Source organism: Rhinopithecus bieti, unplaced genomic scaffold (genome assembly GCF_001698545.2).
Source record: "Rhinopithecus bieti isolate Rb0 unplaced genomic scaffold, ASM169854v2 scaffold_76119, whole genome shotgun sequence".
In the NCBI taxonomy this organism is placed as follows: Eukaryota; Metazoa; Chordata; class Mammalia; order Primates; family Cercopithecidae; genus Rhinopithecus; species Rhinopithecus bieti.
The window spans coordinates 87842-109757 of record NW_016827991.1 but is presented as its reverse complement, the minus strand read 5'-3'; the positions used below and the strand labels follow the sequence as shown (position 1 = coordinate 109757).

The 21916-nt window shown below is 35.4% G+C and overlaps 1 protein-coding gene across 1 annotated transcript in view; it reads right to left on the bottom strand.

The window, feature by feature from the left end:
- Positions 1-21916, bottom strand: part of SLAIN2 (SLAIN family member 2) — a 75275-nt gene that overhangs the window by 32022 nt on the left and 21337 nt on the right. Inside the window, exons 2-6 of the mRNA XM_017864183.1 lie at positions 16705-16853; positions 9149-9313; positions 7279-7437; positions 4160-4519; positions 3328-3465 (exon numbers count right to left, since the gene is read on the bottom strand). Of these exons, the coding sequence (XP_017719672.1) occupies positions 3328-3465; positions 4160-4519; positions 7279-7437; positions 9149-9313; positions 16705-16853 (971 nt within the window). The remainder of the gene's footprint in view (positions 1-3327; positions 3466-4159; positions 4520-7278; positions 7438-9148; positions 9314-16704; positions 16854-21916) is intronic.

The window sequence follows — 21916 nt, the reverse complement described above, 5'->3', positions numbered from 1 at the left end:
AAAAAAAAAAAAAAAAAAAAAAAAAAAAGCAAGTATCCGGGTTACCATTTGGACATTTATCATGTAAAGTTTTGAGAAATTCACAATGTAACAATTCAAACTAAACATGACAGCATCTTTGAAAGCCAAGTACAAACATTGTTTTGGATCATCTGTTCATATGCTATAAAAGCATGGCTTATAATGTACGTAAGTTTTATTATTTAACCTTCATGATTTACTATTTTTCTTTCCTGTTACATTAACATTGTGGGTGTTTTTTTGCATCAGCCAAATGTGTCAGGGGAAAAAAGAAGCCAGAAACAGGATATTCTCAAGTGTCAAATTAAGTTAATCTGTATCACTCACCATTTTGAAGATAAAGCTCAAATTCTATCCTTCCTTTCAAGTGTTTTGTGAATTCCTGTTTTCTATGCTATTTATTAGTACCACAGTGAGTATTATAATCGCACTGTCAATTACACAGTTCACAATATCATATAAGACTTGGAGTACTAAGCTTAAAATGTAATTTGCTACAAAAACAGGTTTTAGCATATATCTAGCTGAATAAATGTGGTTTACAAATCTCTGGGTAACAATTTTCTACAGTACTTTAAATGTTAGAATTTTAAATCTCAGGAAAAATGGAAATTATATTTCTGGATAATTTTTATATCATGGTCTAAACCACAGATGTGACAAATCTCACTAGGTGAATCTAGACTCTCACCTAGTGAGATCCAATGCTCAAGGTGAATCAACATGGGTTTAAATTCTAACTTGCCACTTGTAAGCTATATAATCAGAGACAGTTTATTTGGCCATTCAAAGCTTCAATTTCTAATCTGTAAAACATGGTAATAATCATACCTCCTTCACAGAATTGTTCTAACGATTAAATAAGATTATGCATCTAAATACAGTATAATAAAAATTTCTGTTATATAAGTAATATATGCACCCGGTACACAAGGAAAATTTGTCAATATATCACAGAAGTCATTTTGATTCAAATATAGTTTTTTTCCTAGCTTGTTTTGTTGTTTTTTTTTTTCAATAGACTAGAGTGCAGGAACATGATCATGGCTCACAACAGCTTCAAACTCCCGGGCTCACGCAATCCTACCACCTCGGCCTCTTAAGTAGCTGGGACTATAGGCATGTGACCACCATGCCTAGCTAATTTAAAAAAATGATTTTTTAGAGACCAGCTCAGGCTGGTCTCAAACTCCTGCTAGACTGTTGATTTTTGAGCCACCAAGTAACAACAGCTTAACATGAAGTATATGAAGTCAGCTAAACACAACAGGGCGAAGGAAAAGTGCAAAGAAATTAAATTAGCTGGGCATGGTGGTGCACGCCTGTGGTCCCAGCTACTCAGGAGGCTGAGGTAGGATCACTTGAGCCCAGGAAGGTGAGGCTGCAGTGGGCCATGACTGTGCCACTGCACTCCAGCCTGGTGACAGAGTGAGACTGTCTCAATAAAAAAAAAAAGAAAAAAGAAAAAAAAAGATGAAAATGAAAAAAGGGTTAAATACCTTCACATTTTCAATTGTTTAATTAACAAGTTATAAGCAAACAGTCAACTCTTGTTTGTATCACTTCTTCATAGCCTTGAGAAAATGAAAGAACATAACACAGCTTTCACTTCAACCACTGATAGTAATATGCCACAAGGATCTAGGAGAATATGCATCTATTGTGTACCTATAAGGACCTGAGTGAATAAGCATCCCTTGTGTCCCTACAAGGACTGAAGTGAATATGCATCCTTTGTGTCTCACAGCTCACGGGACTGATGTGAGCTGTGAAACACATGGGATAATACTGAGCATTTATAAAATCATAAAAATAACTGTAATCATTTATTTAAAACTGTTTTGACTACATGCTCAAATCTATCCTAGTTAAAAAGTAATTTACTGAAAGTGTTCCATTCCTTTAAAATCAACTTGTACATTAACGTACACAATGCCCATTTACTCCCACATCACTACTTCTTGGCTCAGTTTGGCTATTTTGTCCTATATGTTCTTACTGTATGATTCTCTCTGATCTTTGTCTATGTTGCACACGTTTCCTTAATTCAACAGTCTTAACCTTTCCTTTCCATCACATTACCTTCAAATCTTTCTTTAAAAATGAAGTTCTATATCTCCTGGAGTATTTAATAAAGATTTAACATGAATTTAACTGTGCTAGTATAGTTACTGTTTTTATTAATGTTTTCTAAGAAAGTTGCTTGGGTTTTCAGTGGTCTATTCCAGGACTATTCCCTCCACTCATCATCATCCCATCATTTGTATTGTGTAATACTGCAGAATGTGAGGTTTTCAAGGAATGTATATTTTGTGCTATAGTAGAAATGCCTGTATTCATTTAACATACTACTTGCCACAAAATAAAAACTTAAGTATTTATTACAAATAATAGCTGAATAAAAATACTGTCACATTCATGGGTTAGTATCCATCCAATGACCAAAACTTATTAAAAATTATAATCTACATGTGTTGTTTCTACTATAGTTCTAAAATTCACCTTCTCTAAGAGTTTAGTTTTAACTCTAAGAATTTGTTTTCTGAAAGATAATTTAAATAGATAAGTCCTGATCAATTCTTAAAAAGTGATGATTTCTGGCAATTTATCTCAAATTTTAATCTATGTTATAAGTAGGATTAGGATTATGAATTAATTTGGCATACATATTGATTCAACATTGTATTTCTTCATTAAAATAGCCTTAACAGACACAGAAAATTAAATCAAAACCAGAAATTTTACCTCAACAGATGCAGAAAATTTTATTTTCTGATCATCCAAGAGTTCTCCTGGTATACTTTTGTTTTGGTAAGAAAAGAACTTCAACAATCCAACTTTGATAATAGATTTAATATACTGCAGGTTTGAACAATGAATTGATAATATTTTGAGTATGACTCTAAAATTATGTAATAACCAAATAAACTTCTAGGTATTTTTAAAGTGGAGGTTATTAAAGAAAATTTACATACTAAGGGACATACATTTTTGGACGCTATACTGGTTATTATTTCTAATTCTAATATCTATAAGCAAAAGCTACACCTACTTTAATAGTTACACTTTGCTTATTTTAAAAATTCTGGAGAGACCAGAGTTTTGTATAGACAGATGTACTGGCAGAATCAAGTATCCTACACAGAAAATTTAAAACTGTAATATAACTTTGATTATCATCCAGCAACCAATAAACACTAAATTTTACTACAGCTATGGCTTAAAACAGTTTTTCAGCACAAAACAAGTATCTAAAATTTTCATTTCTCTTTAATTGATACAAGAAAGCATAAGAAGGATACTTACTGGCTGAAGCCTGAGGTTGCATGCGAGGTATTCCTCCATTTGGCACTTGAAAATTTGAGTCACTTCTGCTGCTTTTCACTGAGTCAACTTGTGTATTAGATGTTCGAGACAGGTTTGGAAGACTGCGTCTTAGTTTTTCTGCAACAGAATTTTAATTTAAAAAAAAATCATATTCTTTCAGATGGAGAAAATTAAAATATTAACTAGCATTCAGAAATCAAATTGTTTATCAAACATTCTGTTTATTTTATATAAGAAAACAGGAAGGACTTGTCTTATTAAAAAAACAAACAACTCAATCTAGGATCCGTAAGTGGGTAGAATATGAGAACCCTTAAAGATAACCACAAATTATATATTTAAATCAAAATCTAAATACAGGTAAACTTCATAAAACAATGAAGCAAAAACAACCAAGTAGAATGAAATTCACTTTCTCTTTTATCTTTGTAATGAATCACTATTAATAAAATAGTAAACCTGACTAAACTCTTGATTCACTTAACTGGAATACAAAACTTGGCAAAATTGTATTACTTTCATAGTGAAATATAAAGGAGACTTTTTTTTTTAATCTAGAAACTTTTTTTTTGAAAACAGGGTATCACTCTGTTGCCCAGACTGGAGTGTAATGGTGTGATCATCACTCACTGTAGCTTTGAACTCCTGGGCTCAACCAATCCTCCAGCCTCAGCCTCCTAATTCACTAGGACTACAGATGTGCACCACCATGCCCAGCTACTTTTGAAAAGTTTTTCCTAGAGATGGAGTCTTGCCATGTTGCACAGGCTAGCAGAAACTGCCTAATTATCAGTAAAATCTGCTGTTTTACCTTCATTTTTAACATTGCTTGTCTGTAAATCTGTGGGATGGCCTTGAAGTGAAAGGCGAGGTTGCTGTAAGCGGCTAATCATAGGCTGTGGGGACACTCTACTATATTCTATTCCCCGAGCAGGAGATCGTGAACGAGGTGAATTTCTGGGTGACTGCTTGGGTGATGGTCGAGGTGAATTGCGTGGTGATGGTGAAAACCTGTTAACAGCAGGGTATACTGCATGATGCATATTGTCATCTTCATCATCTAAACTTTGTGCATCAAGTTCCTGATCACTAAAAGTACCCCGTCTTGTAGAATTGCAAGATGAACCAGAACTGCGCCGAGACGTGGTGGCTGCATATTCTTGCCGGAGACCTGGCAACAATGAATGTTATTTAAATTATATTTTTAAACATTTAAATATTTTTAAAATTTAAAGTAAAAGGTTATCACTAAGAAATTCAAAGAGGGTGTTAAGTGTAAAAGAAAATTCCCTTTCTGCTTTTAGACTTATATAGGCTTATATGCCCATATAAGGAGAAATAAATCACATCTGAAGGTTATTTTTAAATTGAATGAAATCCCATAAACCAATGCCCAATTTCCAGATTTCTTCTTAAAGCTGAAATCTGTCTCACATGGTAGAATCATAAATTTAAAAATATTTCTACCCCTAAAGATAGTAATCCAAATTTGAGACTATTATCGAGGGGGAAACAATTACCATCCAATCAGTGGAAAAAGAGTATGTGAGTAAATAAAACTACTTGGATACTTAATTACTAAAATAATCTTACTCATGAAGATGATAAAGTACCAAAGAAACTTCTAGCCCACTTATAGGAATCCAGTACTTGGGCACAAACAAAATCTTGATTGCTTCACTGCCCAAGAGACTTCCATTTTTATTGTTTTAAGTTTGTTTTCAAGCTTAAATTCTAAGTCTACAAGTAAGAATTTTCAAAGAATTCTCTTATATAGCTTGATACCTTCGAAAACACCCAAGCAACCTTGGGAGCCCTTCAAATAGTACAGATGCTTCTAGAACAACAGAAAAAAAGTTGATACGTAACATAGTCAATGAAGAAACAAACTCCAATGCAAACGTATAAAATTTAGGTAATATTCTGAGCACATCCTGCTAACTATTAGAACTCCAGTCAAAAAGATCTGTTATAAAGTGGTATTCAAATCCTTAAGTCATGTATTCACACACAGAAAGTGCTATCAACATGGTTCATCAAACTAGTGGATGAGAATCACCCTAGGGTATCTTCAAAACTACAAATTCCTAGAGTCCACTCAGCCCTTCAGTCAGTTTGGGAACCAAAATAGTAACCAACAAGTTACTTAGTGTCTAGTTATAGCCAACATGGCACTAAAGTCACCTAACAAAAGACAACAGACCAATGAAAACAGCACTGTTAGCAAAGAAAAACCCACTTCCCGATGTAGGCTCTCCTAACAAGGGGATCCTAAGGAAATCACAAGCACTATAGGATCTTGCATTTGTCATCTAAAAATGACGGACCTTGACCAGGCAACTGCCCAAATCTGTAATTCTACATTTCTGATCATTACAAAAGACAATGCTGTAAAAAGGATAATCATCTCTAAGAAAAAAAAAAAAAGCTGTAGTTTTCAAGAAGTATCACATATATTTTATTACTATTTTATTCACCAGGAAAATAAATATTCATGCATGTGGATGGTTTAGAAAAAATTATTAGAGACTAAAATTTCTATTGTTACCAAAACACAATACAAAACCAAAGCAAAGAGCTGGTTGAGCTTCTAACAAAATACTAGGATCTAAAATGCCAGGGTTCAAATAAATGCTTAAACTCTTTATTAGTCGAGCATTCTTGTTGTTTGTTGTTCACATTCACAACAAATAACAGCCGACTAACCAGCTGAAAACCAGCTGAAAATACCGTCTCAGTGAGGAGTTAATTAAAATTACAGAAGAAAAGAGTACTCTGCTATTAGGTTGTAGGGCTAAATAAAGCAAGCACTAAGTCCTTCTATCTTCCTAGGGGTAGCTGTATGGAAATGGGAAGTGAATCAGCAGAATAAGAAACACTTTAGTTTCTTAATAAATGCTACAGCTTGATAAAGCTTACCACATATTTAAAGAGAACCTATTATATATATGGACAACAGAACGTTTTTGAACTAAACCGTAGCAAGGCTCCATTACGCTCAGCCAACTGTCAAGACTTGTCAAAATATGTATTTCAAGGATTCTTTTCACTGTAAAGGTTAAAGAAATTACTTCAGAGAGGTTTCTTACTTCATAGTTATGCAGATGGCATCTTCTAATGAAATGCATTGGCAAGAATAACTACCTTCAGATGAGTACCAGGGCAAGCAGCCATGAACCCTTTAAAAGTATTAAAATTTTGTGCATATGTACATTTTGGTGATAAAAGGAGTTATAATTTTATAGGATTTGCAAAGGTATCTGTGACCTAAAAAGTTTTCATGGTTCACTCTGCAAAGCACCATCGCATGCTTCATTTAATTTAATGTCACAATTCCATGTTCTCCTAAAGGTCTTTTTTATAGTTTACACCATGTATTCTCAAGTGAGGAGATATTTACTCCCAAGAAGGCAAAAACTGGTTCTTGGGGTGTGAAAAAATTCCTAGATGTCATAATTGTATACTGCTCTCATAATACTTGGTATATCTTGTGGTATTAAGATTTCATGGGGAGTGTGGGTGAAAAGGAAAAAAGAGTTTTTAACAAGGCTCCTTAGGGGAGCAACTAAAAAGAAAAAAATTGAGAAATGCTGGTTTACACTAAAAACACAAAGGGTAATAGATAACAATTACAAGAGTAAGTGCCAGTGTAGAGTAACATGCAGGGTATGAAAACCAGTCATAGAAGCAGAGCAGCATAAATACTATTCTTTGTCCCTCACACAGTATAACTGCTCTATGAAAAAATGGACTCTGAAAACACGTTGATGAATAAACATGTACATATGTTGACTAAGCCTCTGAAATGTCTACTGCAACATTTCTACTTTCACTACATTACTATCCTCACAACACTTTAAGACATATTCAATACACAACAAAATTATGCAATAGTAAAAAACCTCAACTCTTAAAAATTAGAATACTTACTTTCTTCCTGCATCCGGGCTAGAATCTGTACATCGGTTACATCATTTAGCTTATAATTGGATCCAATTGAATCTTCATCTAATTCTGAAGCACTTAACTCACTATCTATAGAGGACTGAGGACTGAGTGGAGGATTTCTGTCTGAGCTTTTCAAGTTACCTTAAAAAAAAGAAAAAAATTCAAACTTTGGTAAAGCAACTATTGAATAAATGCCTACTGTAACTAACTTGATATTATATCTTTTAATTCATTCTTGTTCTGCCTTTTCTGCTTAAAAAATTCCCTGAAATTAGAAATTGACTTCATTAAGAAAAATGAGGGCTACTGAGACTCCTTTATATGCTATGGCATAAACATATTTTCATCTAAGTATAACTTATCTATTCTCTTATGTAACAATTCAGCTTTCAACACAGTGCCTGGCAAGTCATTGGTGTTCAATAACTATATGTTAAGGATTTCAACTTGCACAAGATAGCCAATGAAACTGCTCTATAAATAGTTAAGTTTATGATGTAGTGTTTTCTTCACTCGAATTCACAGTTATTAACAAACACCATCATCTTTTCCCTCATTTTTCTAAATGAGAAAACTATAATTTGAATAAAATTAGATTCCTTAGAGATTTTAGGAACAAAGACCATGAGGCTTGTTTCTCCTACATTATGCCATGTTTATAAAACTTCTTTGCCAAATTAGTAATGGGGATCTAAGGATTTCTCTGAAGTTTAGTAGTGAAGCACGAAAGATGTGATGAAAAAAAAAAAGACTAGATTTTAAAAGTACTTTATCATTCTAAACCAAGACAGAAAACAGACCAGAGGGATAAAGAATACACACATCCAAAAAAAGTCTAACTTGTTTCTAATGAAATATTTTCATCAGATCACCAACTTTTACTAAATAATAAAAGCCCAACACTGCCACTAATATTTCTATTACAGATTTATCTGAAACACTTGTTTTCCATTATTCTTCACCATAACATTCAGCTCCAACATGAAAAGCATGTAAGGAGAGCAAGAAGAGTACAAAATAATTAATCTTTATACTATCAATGAAAGAAGAGCAGAGTGCACATGATATTAAAAGTACTACAAGGTCAGGCTCAAATAATGCCTGAACAAAATTACCTATTTTAAACAAATATTGCAGCTTAAATTTTTTAACATGGTATCATCGTAGGTGAAGTAAGTAGCAAGTAACAACCTATATACTAAGCAAAGAGCAGGATCATTGGACTAGGGAGTGCAGAGGTCAAAATTTGAGGTGGTTAACCTTAATTTTTAAGGAAGTTATAATAATCAGCCATGAAAACAGCTTTAGGGACAATAAGAGTAAATGAATGGGTGAATTCGTGAAGCGTAGGCTACACACTAACAGTCTCACACAAAGAACCAGAGCAGAACATTCTTTCCCTGGTTTATAGAAATCTGGCCTTCTCACATCATTCACTGCCCCTCTCACTCTTTTGGTACATTCACCCCTAACCTCATACTATTATTTAGCTGCAGTATCAAAATTTATTAAAATTCCTATAAAGAGGTTTTAACTCTGGAGTTTTTACAACCAAGTAGGCTGTTCAATAAGGATCTATTGATTAAAAGAATCATGTTTGTAACCCATTTAATTAAGCCAGACTCAAAAACTTTTAGGTACATGCTAAAAAAAATTTTATGTATTTTACACACTGGCTTATGTGTGCCTGATATAGTACCTGGTGCTAAGTTGCTCCTCAATGATATTTTCTTTAACCAGTTAAAAGTTTCATAAGTAAAATGAACTTGAACTACAGATGAATGTTATTTTCTGATACAGTGCAGTAAGCTAAAAAACAGTCCTTAATAGCTCCATATCATTTTCTCCTTACCTGAATTTCCAGGAAGTATAAGCTGTTTGACTATAGGAGGTCGCACTGGTGTTGAGGATGGAGAATTGAAGCCACTGCTGTATGGGCTACTGGCATTTGGACTGTAAGGACTTGTATAACTCATAGAGTTGAAAGGATTATTATATAAATTCTGCCTCTTGAGAGCTGCATTAATGAGAAGGGGAAAATCAAATTTAATAACTGAGAAAAAGTTAACATTTCATTTCTAAAGTTTTCCTATTAGAAAATTAAATCATTATCTATCTCAATTTAAATGAAGAAATATTCTTATGGTAGTGGGAGAAAAATACAATAATCCCAACAAATTGTTTCTATTATCTTAAATTGTGTATGCAAATAAAACCGTAGCCACACCAAACAACAAAAATAATGCAGGAAAAGTAACTCCTAAACAGATTATTGGCCACTTAATTCACTTCAACCATGTTGGAAAGTTTATTCTTTGATACTTGCTGTATCAATCCTGAGTGACCTTTAAAATAAATGGAATATAAAACATACTTATGTTTTCTCATTTTCTGTAACAAATGTATTACTTTTATTTTAAAAAATATTCTTTGGGCCAGGCATGGTGGCTCACGCCTGTAATCCCAGCACTTTGGGAGGCTGAGGTGGGTGGATTACTCGAGGTCAGGAGTTTGAGACCAGCCTGGCCAAAATGTGAAACCCTGTCTCTACTTAAAAAAAAATAAAATAAATACAAAAATTAGCCAGGCATGGTGGTGCATGCTACTTGGGAGGCTGAGGCAGGAAAATCCACTTGAACTCGGGAGGCAGAGGTTGCAGTGAGCAGGCAGAGGTTGCAGTGAGCAGAGATCGTGCCACTGCACTACAGCCTGGGCGACAGAGTGAGACTCGTCTTGAAGAAATATATATATATTTTTTGGAGAGATGTGATCTTACCATGTTGCCCAGACTGGTCTCAAACTCCTGGCCTCAAGTGATCCTCCCATCTTGGCCTCCCGAAGTGCTAGGATTACAGAGGTGAGACACTGCACTCAACCTATGACTTTTTTAAAAAGCTAAGACATAAGTTGTTTAAATAGCCTTTGCAAAGTTTGGATTTTCTTTTTTAAAGCAATACCGACTATTATGAAGCCAGTTTAAGGTCAAGACATGGGAAATCCTTAAAAAAAAAAAAAAGCCAACCTGACTAGTTCTGTCAAAAAAAGAAAAAAAAAACTGTGCTATGCATATACAATTAAATAAATAGTAGAACAGTAGGACTAAGATATCAAATGCACATATTTAAAAAATTAACACTTAAAATACTATTTCTTCCTTCAATCTTTTTTTTTTTTTGAGACAAATTTCGCTGTCACTCAGGCTGGAGCGCAGTGGCATGATTTCAGCTCACTATAACTTCTGCCTCTTAGGCTTAAGCGATTCTTGGGCCTCAGCCTCCCAAAGAGCTGGGATTACAGGCATGTGCCACCATGCCTGGATAATTTTTTGTATTTTTAGTAGAGACAAGGTTTTGCCATCCAGGCTGGTCTCGAAATTCTAAGCTCAGGTGATCCGCCTGCCTTGGCCTCCCAAAGTGCTAGGATTACAGGCGTGAGTCACCGTGCCCAGCCCCTTCCTTCATATTTTAACATCCACAGCTTATTCAATATTTATGAGCACTGGTAAGAGCACTTTGTAGAATATATACAATAAATATGATATGGTGCTCTCTCTTAAGAGGCTTGCAGCCAAGTAGCACAGGCAGAGACAACAAAAATTGCAAGGCAAAATGAAATGAGTACTATCATAAAGGTCCAAAGGGCAATGGAAAGGAAGAGTTAGGATAATTCATTACAACTGAGAGAAACTGGGTAAGGCTTTTTGGAAGGAAATGCACTGAAGCAGTCTTGAGACGATGAGCAGTAACTTGATTTGATGCTGAAAGTATGGAAAGTATGTGCTTTACCCAGACCCTCAGAAGTCTGAAACCTATGTAGTAGGCTTCTAAACCTATTTAGTAGCAGTGACAAAACTATCAGTGATTTTATCAAGCGCGATATGATCCGATCAGTGTTAAGGAAAAAAAATGACGGAAATCTTGATGTTAAATAAGTTAGACTGAACTAGGTGGTACATGGTGACTAGAAAAAAGGAAAAAAAGAACAAAAGGATAGATACTAAAAACTGGAAAGGATTGCTAAAGAAAAGAAATCAGTGGAATGAAATGTCTGGTTTGCCTACTGGTAGAAGAGTGGTTTTGGGGAGGAGGAACATATGTTTTCTGTTAAGACAGTGCAGTAATTTGGACCATGTAGTTTTGTACATATTCACCATGAGACAAGACGCAAGACAAAACAATATTTTATATATATTTAGTATGAGGTATGTGGCATGATCTTGGAACTATCAACCTGTACAGAAATACAGTTGCTAAATTCTATCTTTTTCCTCCTCCTCCATCTCCTCTGGAGTTTATTCTCTTTTACTTAGTTATTAATCACTAGCATTCAAAGTTCTGAGCCTTTTTATCTTCTCACTCTATGCCATATTCTTTCTCCTAAGGAATCTCAATCATACAACATCAATTATTATCTCTACACTAAACACTCCTCATTATTTATATTTCTAATCTTAAGTTTTCCTCTGAGTTTCAGACCTATATACATCACCCATTTAATGTCTCTCCCCTTGGGTATGGCAAATGTATCTAAGTTAACATATCAGATCAATTCATGATCTTTGCACTAACATCTAATTCTCTTCCAAAGGTCTCTCTTCCAGAATGATCCCAATATTCATCTTGTCGCAGAAGCTGGCAACTTAGAAATCACTACTGATATTCTTGTCCACCATTTCCTCATATTTGGTTCATTCCCTTTTTATTACCATATCCTTTCACCTTTACTACTATGCTTTCTATTCAGCACACACGGTCTATCATTATCAATCCTCCTCAAAAGTATCCTACATTCACTCTTGCCCCTCTCCAACCTACTTTCCATACTAGAATAACCTTTCCAAAATAAAATTGATGGCGTCCTTCCTGTCCACATACACTACACCCTTGTAGAAAACGCTTCAATATTTTTCTAGTGCTCTCAAAGTCCACAATTGGCTGGGTACCCGGTGCAGTGGCTCATACCTGTAATCCTAGCACATTGGGAGGCCAAGGCAGGTGGATCACTTGAGCTCAGGAGTTCGAAACCAGCCTGGCCAACATCATGAAACCTCGTCGCTACTAAAAATAAAAAATAACAAAATAAAAAAATTAGCTGGGTGTGGTGGCAGGCACCTGTAATCTCAGCTACTCAGGAGGCTGAGGCAGGAGAATCACTTGAACCCAGGAGGCAGAGGTTGCAGTGAGCCAAGATTGCACCACTGCACTCCAGCCTGGGCAACAGAACAAGACTCTGTCTCCAAAAAAAGAAAAAGAATAATGTCCACAATCTTTAACATGGCTTATAAGGCTTTACAGAGTCTGGCTCCTACGTATCTTTCTGGCCTTATCTCACATCTCTCCCTTCCTTACTCTTCTCCAGCGACTTCCTCATATATGTCATGCTTCATCCCACATGGAACCTTTGCACATGACTTTCTTTTTATCTGGAATGCTCTACTCCATCTCTTTTTTTTTGAGACGGAGTTTTACTCTTGTTGCCCAGGCTGGAGTGCAATGGCGCAATCTTGGCTCACCACAACCTCCACCTCCTGGATTCAAGCGATTCTCCTGCCTCAGCCTCCCGAGTAGCTGGAATTACAGGCATGCACCACCACACCTGGTTAATTTTGTATTTTTAGTAGAGACAGGGTTTCTCCATGTTGGTCAGGCTGATCTTGAACTCCCAACCTCAGGTGATCCACCCACCCTGGCTTCCCAAAGTGTTGGGATTACATGTGTAAGCCACCGCGCCCGGCCCCATCTCTTTCTTAGCACACTTAAATTGTTCTGAATCTTAAGGTTTCAGGTCAAACATCATTTCCTAAGGGAAAATTCCTATTTCTCAAAGCACTATACCTTTATTCCTTTATTATATATATATATCACTGAAAAGATTATTTGTGGTATGTTTCCCCTACTAGATGATAAAACTCCATTAAGTGCCAGTACAATGTTCATTTTTCTTTATAAAGCACCCCACCTCCACCCTTTTCCCAAAGCCTGATACTTAACAGGTTTGCATTAAAAATTATTGGAATATATGCACGAATGAATGTGATTCAATAGAGGTGATACTAGACACGATATAAACAGATGCAAACACCAATACAGGGATATACATGAGGCAAAAGAGAGACCCGGGGCAACCTAAACTTAAAAGACAGGCAGAGAGGAAGCAAAGGGATTGGGAAGTTATTTGTTAACCTGGGTACAGAATTTCAATATGGGATGATGAAAAAGTTTAGTATAGGATGATTAAAAGTTCTGTTCATCTGGATATGATAGTGACAGTTGCACAGTAATGTGAATGTACTTAATGCCACAGAACTGTACATTTTAAAGGGTGAAAATGGATAATTTTGTATTATATAGTTTTATGACAATTTTTAAAATATGGGCGGAAAAGGAAGAACCTTCAATGAAGACTGAAAAGAAAAGAGCAGGGAGGGTAAATGAGGGTTAAAAAGACAATACACTATCAAAAGAAACAAGTGAAGAAAATTTTAGGAAAGAGTGATAGTGCACTGCAGAGAACCTGAGTGTGAAGGAGTAGAAACTGTTCTGTTGCAATATAGTACTTAAGTTCCTAGGAAGTTCTGCCTTACCAAAACAGTGCATTTAAAAAAAACAAAAAATCTCCTTGGGAAATGGGGGACTTACAATTACAAAGTTCAAACTTGTAAAAGCCAATTTTTTTTCCTTAAAAAATTTTAAACATATATATTTCAAATAGACATTGTATTTATAGCTGTAGCTATTGTTCTATGAATACAGCTATAAAATTTAAACCATGTTAAACAGATGCAGTACTTAATTACATCTAGTTATGGTTCAAGAGTAACTGCCTCTCTTACACACTCCTAATATCCTCCTTACAATAAAGCAAAAAGCCACTCACTCAAAATTGCTATTTCTGAGGTGCAGCAGCTTTGCTTTTATCCCTCAAGTCCAAAGTGCTAGTCACCAATTGCTAATAATTCGTACTCCTTAGGACGTTTTAAACCAGGGGTTGGTAAAATAGCCTTCAGGCCAAATCTAGTCCACCACCTGTTTCTGTAAGTAGTTTTACTGGAACACAGCCATGCTCACTCATTGATGTATATTCTATGGCTGCTTGCATGCTACAAGAGCAAAGCTGAGTAACTGCAACAGAGATCTTACAGGCAAAAAAGACTAAAATTGTTTATTATCCGGCTTTTGCAGAAAAGTTTGCCAGAGTTTTATTTATTTGTTTACTGTCTGACTCCTCTTATAAGAATATAAGCTCCAAGAAGTCAGTCATTTTTTGGTCTATTATATTCACTGCCATAATTTCAGTGTTGAGAACAATGCCTATTATAGCAGATTCTCAATACATACTGTTGAATGATGAAAATTCCTAATTAAATTGTAAATTATATTATTTCTAAGGTGGGGTACTGAAAACAGTTTCCAGAATACATAAAAAAAATTTTTTTTTTTTTTTTTGGCAACAGGGTCTTGCTCTGTCACCCAAGCCATAGTGCGGTGGTGCAAACACAGCTCACTGCAAGAACTTCCTGGGCTCAAGGGATCCTCCTGCCCCAGTCTCCCAAGTAGCTGGGACCACAGGCGCACAACCACGCCTGGCTATCTTTTTTTCTTTATTTTTTGTAGAGGCGGGGTCTCACTATGTTGCCTAGGCTAGTTCTGAACTCCTGGGCTCAAGTGATCCTCCCAAAGTGCTGGCATTATGGGTGTGAGCCACTGCACCTAGCCCTCTAGGAATATTCTTTTTTCTTTCAATCATGCTCCTTCTGTAGGAATATTCTCAATACATAGTCAGAAAATTTCCATACTTAAAGTTCTGTGGCATTAAGTAGTACATTAATGCCAGAATTTGGTCAGAAAATGTTAAGTTATTTAAAATGGTCTACTAGCTTGTCTACATTATTTCGAATAATCTCTTATGAATATAACTTAAATCAAGCTCCAGGGTACAATTCAAACAAACAAGCTGACAGTCATACTAAACATTTAAAAAAAATCACATAAAGGCTATTGTTTTATCAAAAGTGCTTCTTTCGCCAGGCACGGTGGCTCACACCTGTAATCCCAGCAGACTGGGAGGCCGAGGCAGGCAGATCACCTGAGGTCGGGAGTTGGAGACCAGCCTGGCTAACACAGCAAAATCCCATCTCTACAAAAAATACAAAAATTAGCCAGGAGTGGTGGTGGGCACCTTAGTCCCAGCTACTCAGGAGGCTGAGGCTGTGATGAAGCAAGATCACACCACTGCACTCCAGCCTGGGCAACAGAGCGAAACTCCGTATCAAAAAAACAAAAAACAAACAAAAAACAAAAACAAAAACAAAACAGCTTATTTTCATAGAGGAAAAGTAATACTTTAGTGTCAAAACTGACCCAGATTCAGAACCTCTGTAATAACATCCCATAAGTTATTTGCATGTAATAATCACTACCCCTTATAGCCAAATAAACTTCATTTTATGTATGCCACTTTAACTGTCCCCTCTGCTTCTTGTGACCATTTTCAGCTTAAAGTCTAACCACAAGGCACATATTGTTTTCTATAATAAAACCAAAATAAGTAATTTTAAGTACATGGCTGCCAAGTAAATATAAAGCAGAAAAACAAAAACAAAACTAATCATGCATCCATCTTTTACTATCTATTTCATAAAACAGTAAGAGTCATAAAACAGACTGAGAGAAATACAAGAAGAAATAAACAATATTTTTCCTACATTTCTGCCCACACTGGCATGCAACATTAAATGTCATAAATAGCCACAAACACATTTTGTCAGCTTTGTGAAAATGCTATTAAACAAAAGAGCATAAAAGCAGTTTAAACCTAAAATGCCAACTAGTTTTACATAACAAGGGAAATGAATACATTTACTCAGCACTTACTGTTAGCCAGAAAACATGCTAGGCTCTTTCACATAACACTTAACCCTTAAAATTACCTTTCAAGGCTCATCATTCTTATGAGACAACCGAGCTCACAGAATCAAATAATGCAGTGACAGAGCAATTAAGGGCTAGAGTGAGAACAAGGTCTCTGTAGTTCTCCACTTGTATCTTTCTACCACACCAGTTTCCCCAAAGAGTGGAATGTGAGATGATTTTATACAACACCAGACATTTTATATTTTAATAGTTACATAACTTGTATAAAAAAAAAAGCTTATCATATGAAATTCATTATTTCATGGATATTATTCTTTAGGATGAGGCTACATAAAACAAGATTTTTTAAAAGCTATTAGGTAAATGATAGGCCAGGGTTATATGAATATGGGAAAACTCTCATGACCGTATGAACAATGAAATTTGAAAATGCTCCAAGCAAAGAATTGCTTCCTAAAAACACACTGCTCAACATGTATGGTTTTTGACTAAAGAAAGCAAAGAGATGAATTTACAAGTAAAATTATAGACATACCTGACATAGTTTGATCAAGTTTGTGGATAAGAGATTTTTTAGCACACTCAACATCAGGACTTGGGTAATCCAAAACTTGCCTGCACCAAACTAATGGACTAACCGATTTCTGCATTGGTGTAAGTTTTTTCTTTGGTGATGAATACAGCCTAGAAGAAGACAACAAAAAACAGAAAATTCCTTATTAAGCATGAGGTTATATAAAATAGGGATCCCTTTGGATCAATTTAAATAGGGGAGAAGGGAGTAAAAATCATGGAGTATATTTTAAATCACCCACATTTACTTACTGCACAGGAAATTATAGTAAAACAATCAATATAAATCCAAATTTCAAATACTAAGTGAACCCAAATGAGGTATTCCTAAAGTAGGTATTTTATTAAGACTATGAGAAAACACCTGTCTTTCCAGCAGTTTATTCTATTTTCAACAGTACTTGACTAATTCCTTAATATATCCATATTATTAAATCTAGCTAGGAAGCAGGAGGAGGAGCTAAATTCCTTGCTCTCCACCTATTTCCCTTCCCACCACATACACAAACATCTACCATTAGTGATTCATTCCTTTTAGTTAAGCAGTATCCAATTTGTAGTCCTCTTTTCAAATGACAATGTGTTGGAGAAAAGCAATACTTTAAACTCTAACTAAATGTGAATCAATTACTAAATTGCTTCAGTTTCAGAAAAGAACCAAGAGACAGTATTTTATAAGCTAATGGGGAAGGTATACAGAAGGGAAAAGTTGAGCAGAAAATACGGAGGCGTGTACATAAATTTTCTACATCATGTTTCTCAGATTAATCCAGATTATGTCAGTTATTATTAATTTATTTCAAGTCTGACTCCTTAGGAAAAATGCAAATAGTTATTGATTTCTAACCAGGGTGATTTTCAAATTAAGACACGTTAAGCGGAATTTATGAAGCAAAATTAGGCTTTGATACTGTATATCTAGTGAAAGATTTCAATAAGGAATAATTTCACATTTACATTAATCAAGTTAGTGTAATAATATGAAGCGCTGTTTCACTGTAAATATTTAAATAAATGCATATCTACAGAACTACAATAGACAAACTACTTTTAGTGGCAACAGTACCTTTTCCATCACTTGTCTCTTTTCCCCATCTATAACTTAGGTCTGTCACTCACATGCATTATTTAGTTTTGATCAAGATCATCAAGGCTAACTAATGGGGGTAGATGACCATTTCTTTAGTCGACAATCCAAATTCATTTGACAAAAATAGTGAAATAAAATCTCAATTTATGGAATAACTATCAATTCAAAATGAAATCAATGGGGTTCATTCTCTTTCCAATTTAAACACTGCAAAGATTCCTTAACAAAAATCTCTACCTCAGCAACTCCACTTTAAAAACTGTGGTAAATATTACATACTGATATCCTATGTCAGCAAATGTTTAGCAAGGTAAACCTCTATAGATGAATAATAAACAATAATAAAACAATTTTATGACATTATCACTACTCTTTCAATATATATATTTTTCCTACTGGTTTTACATAATTTACCCACATGGCTCACATGTACTAAGTACATAGTCCCCCTACTGCTGGCTATAAAATTCCTTTTTAAAAAGTGCAAAGCAGGGCTGGGTGCAGTGGCTCATGCCTGTAATCCCAGCACTTTGGGAGGTCGAGGTGGGTGGATCACCTGAGGTCAGGAGTTCAAGACCAGCCTGGCCAACATCTCTACTAAAAATACAAACCCCATCTCTACTAAAAATACAAAAAAATTGCCGGGTGTGGTGGTGGGCGCCCATAATCCCAGATACTCAGGAGGCTAAGGCACAAGAATCACTTGAACCCGGGAGGTGGAGGTTGCAGTGAGCCGAGGTCAATCACACCACTGCAGTCCGGCCTGGGCAACAGAGCAACACTGTCAAAAAAAAAAAAAAAAAAAAGCCTCAAAAACATTATGTTCAGTGAATGCATTCTGACACTTAAGAATCCATTTATATGAAATGTCTAGAAAAGCATATGGAGCAGAAAAAGAGATTCGTGGTTGCCTAGGGCTGGAGGTAGGAATGGGAATGAGGTTTCTTTTTAGGGTGATATAGATGTTCTAAAATTATACAGTAGTGATAATTATGGTAATGGTTTGATCATTGTAAATATGCTAAATTCACTAACATAATGACTTTTTATGATATGCTGATTATAAGCTATTAATAAATGTTATGGTATATAAATTATATCTTGATAAAGCTGTTTTTAATAAGTTGCAACGTGCTTTGGCATCTTTAAAAACACAGAAACTGCTACAAACTAAATTAATACAACAATAATTCAAAACCAACTAAAATATCACAACTGCCCCCCCCACCCCGCAAATCCCTCATTTCTTTCCTGTTGTTAATAGCATTATAATTCTTTCAGTTATAAAGACTAAAAACTTGTGAGTAATTTAGGATTGCTCCATCTTTTTTATTTTCTACCCTTATCAATAATCTGCCACCAAGACTTGCTGAGCCCACCTTTATAAACTATTTTTTCTCCCATTCCTGTACTTGCTCCCTTAATTGGGAAAACAAAATGCTCCTTCCTTCCATTAGCAGATTAAAGCAACTTGTCCATACTTACTCATAGTGATGAAAAGGGAGAAAATGATTCAGTAAGCCCTGGATACACCAACTTTCTATATCACTCTATCCTCTTATCTGAAGTCTAAAAACAAAGGGTGTTGGCCCATATGATATCGGCACAAAATTCCTTGGTCAGGTAACCTTTGCTTGAGGTTTCAAAGTACATACTTCTAAACCTGCCAGAGGACACATGAGCTGAGCTGTATCACATAACTGAATTCACCTTTAGCAGGACCGAGTTGTTTAAGTCTCTCAATTTAAAAGGAAATCCTAAGTAAACTCTCATTATAAATAAATCTATTGGTAATAACAATATATATCATATTCTTTGCTCATTTCTTACAAACACATGGACTTGTTTGAAATAACTATTTTGCCCACTAAAAACATTTTTTTTCATTTTGACACTTAAGAATTTCTTAAATCATACAATATGATTTAATCAAGAGGGACATAATTCTGATGAACACAGTAAGTTTATTTACAGTTAATGCAACCTAAAACAGGTTGAGATTCAACAAGTTTTTACTTGCTTAAAAAAACAAACATTACTTCATTATCCTATTACTACTAAAATTAAGTCATGGAGGCTCAATGGGGAGCTGAGCCTCCAACCTGGCAAACAAGGCACTGGGACATCCTATTCACATGCAGATAGTCAGACTGGATTAAAAAACAAGACACAACGATACGGTGTCTACAAAAGAAACATCTTAGATTCAAATTCATAAATAGGTTGAAAGCAAAAGAATGGGAAAAAATAAGACCATGAAAAAGTAACTATAAGAACTGGAGTGGCTATTATTAGACAACAGACTTTAAGATACAAAAAATTACTAGAAACAAAAAGGGACATTTCAATGCATCAGAAAGATATAACATTATAAATTTAAACATACCTAACGACAGTAATAGAACTGAAAAGAAAAATAAACAATTCAGAAATTTTGTTTTGTGGTTTCAATAGCTGACTCTTAATAACTGAAAAAAGAACTACATGGAGAATCAGAAAAAATACAGAAGACTTCAGCAACATTATCAACCAACTTTACTTAACCATTTATGGATTATGGGATGCTCCATCCAACAACAGAAAACACATTCTTTTTAATTGCACATGGAACATTCTCTGGGATAGACCATGGGCTAGGACACAAAACAAGTCTTACTGAATTTTTAAAAACTGAAATTATTTAAAGTATGATTTCTGACCACAATGGAATTAAATTAGAAATCAGCAACAGAAAGCAATTTAGCAAATTCCAAATATTTGGAAATTAAAAACATACTTATAAATAAAGTCAAATAATGTATCACAAGGGAAATCAGAAACTACTGTGAACTGAATAAAAACAAAACACAACATACCAATATTTATGTGATGATGCTCAAAAGTGCTTAGAGAAAATCTGTAATTTCACTTAGGAAAGAAAAGAGGTCTAAAATCAATAATCTAAGCTTGAAAAATTAAACCCAAAGTAGGCTGGACACGGTGGCTCACGCCTGTAATCCCGGTACTTTGGGAGCCCGAGGCTGGTGGATCACCTGAGGTGAGGAGTTCAAGATCAGCCTGGTCAACGTGGCAAAACCCCATCTCTACTAAAAAATACAAAAATTAGCGGTGGGGGTGGGGCATCTGTAATCCCAGCTACTCGGGAGACTGAGGCAGGGAGAACTGTTTGAACCCAGGAGGTGGAGGCTGCAGTGAATCAAGATCCCGCCACTGCCCTCCAGCCTGGGCAATGTTGAGCGAGGTTCCATCTCAAAAAATAAAAATAAATGAACCCAAAGTAGCCAGAAGGAAGGAAATTATAAAGATTAAAGTAGAAATCAGTGAAATAGAAAACGGAAAATTATAGGGGGAAAAACTGCTTTACTGTTTTTGTTTGTTTGAGATGGAGTCTTGCTCTGTTGCAATCTCAGCTCACAGCAATCTCCGCCTCCCAGGTTCAAGCTATTCTCCTGTCTCAGCCTCCCGAGTAGCTGGGATTACAGGCACCTGCCACCACGCCCAGTTAGTTTTTTGTATTTTTAGTAGAGATGGAGTTTCACCATGTTGGCCAGGCTGGTCTCAAACTTCTGACGTCAAGTGATTCATCTGCCTCAGCCTCCGAACCTGGCCTATTCTTTTTTTAAAGACAAAAAAAGGATAAATTTTTAAGTGAGACTGATCTAGGAAAAAACATAACTTATCAAAAACAAAAGAGAGGACATTGCCACAAACACTACAGACATTAAAAGGAATACAAGCGAATATTATGAACAACCTAATGCCAATAAAATAGATAAAACAGATTAATCCCTAGGAAACATAAATTATCAAAAAAACTCTAAAAACTCAAGAAAGAGAACCTGAATAGACTTATAAACGAGACTGAATTAGAAATTTAAAAACCAGCCTGGCGCAGTGGCTCACACCCATAATCCTAGCACTTTGGTAGGCTGAGTCGGGTGGATCACAAGGTCAGTAGATTGAGACCATCCTGGCTAACACAGTGAAACCCCATCACTACTAAAAATACAAAAAAAACGTAGCCAGGCATGGTGGCACGTGCCTGTAGCCCCAGTTACTCAGGAGGCTGAGGCAGGAGAATCAC